At 39.4% G+C, this 7,725-nt stretch overlaps 1 protein-coding gene across 1 annotated transcript; it reads left to right on the forward strand.

The window, feature by feature from the left end:
* The first annotated feature begins 218 nt into the window (after positions 1 to 218).
* On the forward strand, positions 219 to 2,758 carry adma (adrenomedullin a). The gene is made up of 4 exons (XM_023410827.2): positions 219 to 370; positions 965 to 1,067; positions 1,179 to 1,304; positions 1,490 to 2,758. The coding sequence occupies exons 2-4, from the start codon at positions 973 to 975 to the stop codon at positions 1,791 to 1,793; spliced, it is 525 nt and encodes a 174-aa protein (XP_023266595.1). The 5' UTR covers positions 219 to 370; positions 965 to 972; the 3' UTR covers positions 1,794 to 2,758.
* The last annotated feature ends 4,967 nt before the right edge of the window (positions 2,759 to 7,725 follow it).

Below are 7,725 nucleotides of genomic sequence, written 5' to 3' on the forward strand. Positions count from 1 at the left end.
TGATTCACATAATTGATGACCATTTATTTAGTGCCATTAAAAACACACCCTGAAATAAAACAAAGTAGATTTTATGAGAATTTTGAAACTTTGTTTGGGGCATAATTTATACAGAGTTGTGAAAAACTACAGCAGTAAAGCAGTAATGTAGTGGATGGGGTGGGGGAAAAGGATGAGAGACTGTGTGTCAGTCCGTGAGCCCCTCCCACCTCCTGTATAAAGGCTCACAGCCTGGTGTGTAGAGCTATTAGCAGAGTGACACAGCTGCCTTACAGAACTAGTGGCAATTTCAAGAAACCAGTGGAGTACTCTTTTATAGCTGATTCTACAAGAAGCTTTCTCATCCAACTGAATTATCAGAGAATTACAGGTATGTGCACTTTCTTGCTGTGATTTGCTCTTCTCCCAGCTGATGGCTTTATCCTTGCTTTTTTGAGGTCAGGGCACAAGTGTAGAGACAAGGACAGGTTATCTGTCTGGTTATATAAGCAGTTCAGCTCTTAATGTGTGCGTCTGTGGAATTGCCTTCAAGGTGTAAAGCATCTGACGGAGGCAGTACATCATATATTGTTTACTAGTTGCAGTTAATTGAGCTAAGTTTTGATGTGTTTAAGCCAGTTGAATGGCATTTTAGTTTTTGTTTGACTTTTGAGCGGAGCCTATTTTGAACCCCTCATTGGTAGACTGTGTCCTTCATGTTACTGGCCAGGGGCCCAAAGCATAGTTGTAGGTTTACTTAACCAGGCAAAATCTGACCTTAGCTTAACTTTTTAAATAAATGAATGATAAGTGCAAATAACTTGGCTTTTGGACTCTTGTGTAAGCAAGCACCAATGTGGCACTTAAGGGACTACTGTATCAGGGGGTTTTACATGCATAAAGCGACTGTAGGAAATTCATGCAGTTAAATATTAATTTCTAGAATAAATAAATAACTAAGAAAAACTGTATTTTCTCTCCACAGGATTCAAAATGAAATTCATCTTCCAGTCCTTCCTCTATTGCTGCCTGCTGGCGACAGTAGCACACTGTGTGGAACTTGAAGTGAATCCAGAGTTGAAAAAAAGGTGAGCCATTCATTCAATAATCAAAATGTTTTCATCTGTGACAGCAGTTACCTGTCTGTTGAATTATCTACCTAAGATCTAAGACTAATGGACTTTTTTCTCCTCTCCCAGGCTAAGCATATGGCTAAGGAGCAGATTGAGACGGGATCTTGACAGTGTATCAGTAGAGAAGACAGCAGAGTCTGAGCACTTTGTCAGACCAGAGGATATCAGGGATACCTTGCTGCCACATTCCAGGTAAGACATTAACCATGCAATCCTGAAAAGCTACAAACTGTCTCCATTTGGTTATCCTATAATTTTTTGTGATTTAAGTGTGTTTTGCTTGTCATAGAAAGGGAATACATTATTTAAACTCCCAGACATTTAGAAATCACAAATGAACAGCAAAGATTAATGTCCTCTCTTCCTCTGGTCTCCAGCACTGACATCAATATCCGAACCAAGAGGTCGAAAAACTCCTCCAACCCGTCAAGAAGACAAGGTTGTTCACTGGGCACCTGCACGGTGCACGACCTGGCACACCGCCTGCACCAGCTCAATAACAGGTTGAAGATTGGGAGTGCCCCTGTTGACAAGATCAGCCCGCAAGGATACGGCCGGAGGCGTCGATCTGTCCCGGCACACATGCTCACACTGAGGCTGGAGCAGGACAGGCTGAGACCCAATTGGAGAATAACTGACTCACAAGTTCACAAGCTTGAGGCTCTCCTCAGACGGACTTGAACAAGGAGTTGAGAACAAAAGCAAGAGAGTAGCTGAGAGTTAGTGTCCTCTCTGCTCTGCTCTAAAATTCTCCAAATGCCTCAGACTCCTGCCAAGTATTCTCCAGCACATTTTTTCCAGGCATGAGGACTGAGTCAGAGCAAGACTGGCTGCACTGAGTTTCTCTAGAGGCTGAGACTTGCAGCTCAGAGATGTAGAGCGTGCAAACAACTGCAGCTAGCTTACAGACACTGGATGGCACAGCGTGGAGAAAACTACAGGTGCTGCTCTCTGCTTGGCAGAGGGAAAGGAAGAGTGCTAATACCTGGCAAAGTGCACACATCCTCTGGCTTAAAGAGGGAACTCTCTTCAAACATTCTGGGACTTTACACACTTATTCCTCAAGGCCAGGACTTTGATAAGTGCTATCCTCTAAGGATTATACCAACATGTTCCAAACTGTCAAACTGTCAGTACTTGTCTGCACTTTTCCATTTGGACTTTAAGTCAAATGAATCATCAGGAAAAGACATCTTCATCACAATGCCAAACGGGAAGATAGGCTACAGTGCTCTGAAGCTCTCAGTTTATATAAAGTTTTGGACACTGTATAAGGGAAAATGCCTTTTTTGATTCTGTGAGATATGTACCAGTCCACAATGGATTGAAATATACTTGAAATTGTTATTGTTTGTACAAAACATGTGCAATCTATATTTGTTTTTATTGCAGGTATATGTATATAAGAAATTCTTTTATTTAAATATTATATAGAGGTTACATTTAAGTACTTATGCAGATAGAACTATTTTTGTACAGGAAGAAATATATATGGGCATTGTAGCTATTTGTCATTATTCTTTTGCAAACTGTGGTTAAAGGATATCTGTTTTATAGGTATATTATATATTTGTAAATATGTTCTATTTTATTTGTGTCAAAGCAATAACAATGTCATTCAATAAACATTTTGCATACAAAATCTAGATCTTGTCCAGACCCCCTTTTCTCCTGGATCTTGTAAACTGAAAGTGGCAGTCTATTGTCTAGGGTGCACAGCTACACAGACACAGAGCACCTGGTCTCTGTTAAGTGATTACAGGGTCTCATTAGAGCCTCCCCTCCTCTCACTACATTCCCCTAGTTATGATGCCCCCCTTCCCTTCAAAAAAAAAAAAAAAAAGGGGGCAGACAGGGTGCCAGGCACATTCCTGCTTGGTTCAGCTCATATTTGTTGGCTCACCCCACACCACAGAGCAGCCCTAAAGCCATCAGAGGAGGCTGAGGCTTTAGTTCCATCTGTGTTCAATGGTAGATGATTGGGACATGAGAAGACCGATGCAGGGGGTTCCGGTCCAACATTCCTGTGAGAGCATCACAAAAACTGTTCCAACAAAGCACTGACCTTCACATTCAAACATTCAAACAGCCCCCAAGACTGAACGGCACTGAAAGGCCAGAGCCTATTTACTTGACACATTATCACCCCTTGTTTGACATTTTCAGGGAGTTCAGACTACACCACCTAAGACATATACAGTATATTACAGATTTCTCTTTTGGCTATCTGCTTTTACTCAGAGCAGTACCAGAAAGCAAAGGGTTCAACTGTCTACATGTGCGTTTGCCATTTGGAAATGTTGTAGTGGGGAAAAAGGTGGGATGAACACTACACAGTGATGGACCATGAGAACCCACAAAGAATAGCCCAGAAGGTGAGAACATGGCATCTTATCCTCTGGCTTTGCTCATTCTCTACTCTAAAAAAATTCACGGTGCAGTATACATTGTATCACGTATACAGTTTTATGACAATAGATTAAAAATTTACTGAATGATATAAAGACGAACTAAGGGGATCCTTAGAGAAAGATATTCTTTGCCACAAGCAAGGCTATCAGCCTATCACTTCATATCTACTGTGATAATTAGTAATTAGAAATATTGAATGCAGACGGTTTCTGCTTTTGTTTGAATTTGATTTCATTGTGAGCAGGTTAAGTAGAAACAAAGTGAGGGTCGAAACTCTAATTGTATGTTTTCTCCTGCCATCTAGTGAGACTGGATGGGTAAAACTCCAGAATAGTGTTTTTTGGAAGTTCTTGGTATTATTCATCAGACAGCTGACTTCAAATAAAGTTTTTTTATTAGTAAGTGGGAACAATGATGAGGTGAGAACTGTGATTATCCCTTGAATTATATTGTTTCACTCAGCAAAGCATATAGAACTGTGACATCTTCCAAAAAAAGATTTCATAAATAATGAGTAGTTTTAAGTTTACTTTCATCTTAATAAAGTAAAATAAATCATGTGCATGAGACATATAAAAGCTGCATGCCCCTGCTCTTGCTTTACTACTGTTTGCTTGAAACCAGTTATTTTGCATTGAGGGATTTATAATTTAATAAAATTTGATTTAAATTAAAATAGCATACAATGTCACTTTAATCACTTAAAAAAAAGATGTTTATTTTTGGGGTTTCAGTTTTTATTTTTGTATTTTAAATCTAGTCCTGAAAAATAACCTACTGCTAAATGAAATCAGAACAACTACCACTTGTGAATTAGACAATACCTGCTCCACGAGTGACTGAATGACATGAGGCCATTGACAAATACTGTCAAGAACCTAAAACAAAGCAAATGTGCCATCTAGTGGCTGATCAGCTTTCCTTTTAACCTACATTTTGAATGGGAATTTAGTTTCTACACAACCCTTATGGTAAAAAAAAGAAGTACAGTCTCTTCTTCAGTAAGCCATGATGGCCGTGACGTGATAATAGCATCAAGAAACTTATCAGTGTAGGTCAACTGGTAAAAAATAATACCCAGTTTCAAGGACTTACTGTATGCTAAGCCCCAAGTCTTATTTTTTCTGCTGCTGTGTTCACACCTACTGACAGTATTATTTTTTTTCTTCTAGCAGAATGTTGCTTAGATAACTCACCATTTCAACTTTATTGTCCAAAATGTTATTGATTGAAAAAAGACTGTCTGGAGTCACTGGAAAACAACCATCAGGAACTCTTATTTAATAAGATCACCTACTTACAATGTGGCACTGTCATTGACAGACTGTTTAGTTATTACAACATTACAGAGGAGAGGAGAAGAGAGGAGGGGATTAATCAGTCTACCATTTCTGCTGTCAATCAAAATGATACAGTCCCAGGGCAAAAAGTCAGTCCTCTAAAGCCAACTCTAAAAGTACCCTGATAACCTGAGTTGAGAGGATTAGCCTCATAATCTCAAACACGGGCTAAATCAGGGACTATGGGCCCCTGCTGTTTATGACCACAGCAGTAAATCTGGGTCCTCTTCTAAGGCTGAGTGAAGACTTCACACATGCTGCACTACACGACTCATTCTGAAAAGGTATGAGTGACAGTGCTTAGATCTGGCTGTGAAAGCCTACCCACAGATAGATGTTACCAGTAGTACAGAAAGGTTAGAGTTTTCTGTTTCTTTGCAACATACACAGAATACATGCGCTAATACAGACACTTACTCTTGCCATGATGTACACCGATCAAGTATGTCTGGGTCAGCGTACTGTGTCGTAGTTGAGGACCTGTAATGAAAGAGACAGAAGTGAGAGCAGGGTTTTTAAGCTTTGTCACAAATAAGTCTGTCAGTCATGTACATTCAGTGTTTATCTAATCAAAAGGGCACCTTATATTGCTGTTAATACTTGCTGGTCTGATCTCAGCAAAATGTCCTGCAAACGAGCAATAACAATGAATGACTACATCCACAAGAGGATATAATTTGTCTCTAAGTAAGAAGAGAGTAAACGGGGAAAACATTGATATTTTACATACTCCCCTATTTTGAACATAATTCCCAACATATCACTTTGTACTGAAAAAGTAGTTAGTTAACAGCACCACAGTTAAAGCACCACAAAGGCTGACTTCAGCCTTTGTTCAGCTCTTTGTACTTGTCTTTGTACAAAGCTTCAGCAATGAAAGAGTTAAGGATGGAGTGATGTGCACTGCAGGGTGGAGAATGAGATATCATATACTCTAGCCACAACAAAAGCACAGCATGACTTAGGTGTTTCTCTGAGGCAACTTGCACAGTTTATACACACCTCAGAGACAGCAGAGCCTGACAAGGTGAGTGGACTTATTTGACATATTAGTCTAGGACCAGTGATGACCATTGATAATTGACAATGGAAGGCAAACTCGATGTATCTTTCTATGCCTTCAAAATCTCCTTTTTTGATTTTTAGTTATATTTATTTTCTACAGTATGTGAGAATTTTTAACTGATAACTGTTTATTGATATCCAAACCTATTCATCAGTGCTATAAAAAAAAACTACAAATGGAAATGTGACAAGTATTTCAGAATAGCCATAAGGGATGCTGCTTTGTGTGCATGGGTTAGTGCACTTCCTTTGCTGTTCTTCATTCTTCTCCAGGCCCTGGCCACTGAGAAAGATGAGAAGAGGCGACACGCCTCTTTTAAAGCAGCAGTCAAGTCCTTGCTTGGGAAAGAGTGAGCTTCTCTACATTCCCTCTCTCATTCTATCTATCTCTGTAATGTGGTAAATGGCGTTCTCTTGTGTGGTTCACCTCTCTTAGATAGGACTTTGACAAGAGCCGAGTTGGTGGCTCAGCCAATAATGGTAGTGAGGTGTCTGAGAAATACAAAAAAGACAAGATAAAGCCAGCTAAGTATAGCAAGCTGGGTCGAGATGGGGCTATGAGTGGTCCAGTAATGACCTCCGGAAGCCTCCTATGGGATTTACACAGTGAATGGAAAATAAAGAATGATGATCCTTATTCCTCAGAGCAAGTGTGGAGATGATATATGGTCAACTCCACATTTCCACATTTACAGTACATTTAAGCAGACAAACACAAGGGCGCACCAACCCACATTAGCACAGTCCAGAGTGAGCACCATTAAGATACACCCCACATTAGTGTCTAATAAGGTTTTCTGCAAAGCTACACCGTAACACTGTTTCTCAGTCAGATCGGATGCTTCCTATACCAGACAGGTTGATCAATAACACTGAATAAAATACTTTATCTCCTGCCTTATTAGGGTGCTGAGTTGGATAGTCCCCACTATAGACTGAAAGGCATTTTTATTATTTAAGGATTGATTGATTGATTGATTGATTGATTGATTGATTGATTGATTGATTGATTGATTGATTGATTGATTGATTGATCACTCTGCAGTGGTGGGATGGGAATGACCAAGCCCCTTGTTGTATTTTTTCTGAAATATTATCACATTACAAATATTGTGGATTGATAAAATTATTAAAGGATCCATTCCTTAAATGTGAAAACTGCAAGTCTAAAGGAAATAAACATCATTGTGCATTGACAGCCACATGTGTTACAAGAAATTAAACAATGAATGAGTAGTACCCTCTCCTGGCTAATTCAAGCTTGCAGAGATGCAGCATGTGCTGTATCTGTTGACTGTCTGCCATATTGTTGTTATACTTCAAGGAACCTGATCGCCTGTGCATCACAAGCAGATATAACACACTGTTGTTGAGCTGAATTGTTGAAGCTCTGAGACTGTTTTAGATTTGAAAATAAAAATGATACATTTTATTTCATTCATAGTCAATAAATTCATGAATTCCCTGGGAAATCAGGGGCAAGTGATGCACTATAAAATATGTCACAGATTCTGATCTAGGCCATCCATATTCTGCTACTTATCAGAGTCCAGGTCATGGTGGGAACGGGCTAAGCGTGGCCATTGTTTATTATATGCTGGTTAACATTAGCAGAAACCATAAGTGAAGTGATAAGAGTGATTATGTGATTAAGATTATTTTATCATACTGACTACTAAAGGAGTCTTTTCACTACTGACATAAAGGATTGGTCTGGTCACTTGGTTATAAATAGCTGGGTAGTGACAGAGAGTACGAACACATTATGCAGCTCTGCATCATATACAGATATCAAA

Source organism: Seriola lalandi, unplaced genomic scaffold (genome assembly GCF_002814215.2).
Source record: "Seriola lalandi dorsalis isolate HSWRI2012SDOR001 ecotype SW California unplaced genomic scaffold, Sedor1 jcf7180002054440, whole genome shotgun sequence".
NCBI classification, from domain to species: Eukaryota; Metazoa; Chordata; class Actinopteri; order Carangiformes; family Carangidae; genus Seriola; species Seriola lalandi.

Bases quoted from the DNA above. Each gene is read 5' to 3' on its own strand.
- adma (XM_023410827.2), top strand. From the start codon at position 973: ATGAAATTCATCTTCCAGTCCTTCCTCTATTGCTGCCTGCTGGCGACA. The intron at 1,068-1,178 runs GTGAGCCATTCA...CTCCTCTCCCAG, and splicing joins AATCCAGAGTTGAAAAAAAG to GCTAAGCATATGGCTAAGGA. The intron at 1,305-1,489 runs GTAAGACATTAA...TCTGGTCTCCAG, and splicing joins ACCTTGCTGCCACATTCCAG to CACTGACATCAATATCCGAA.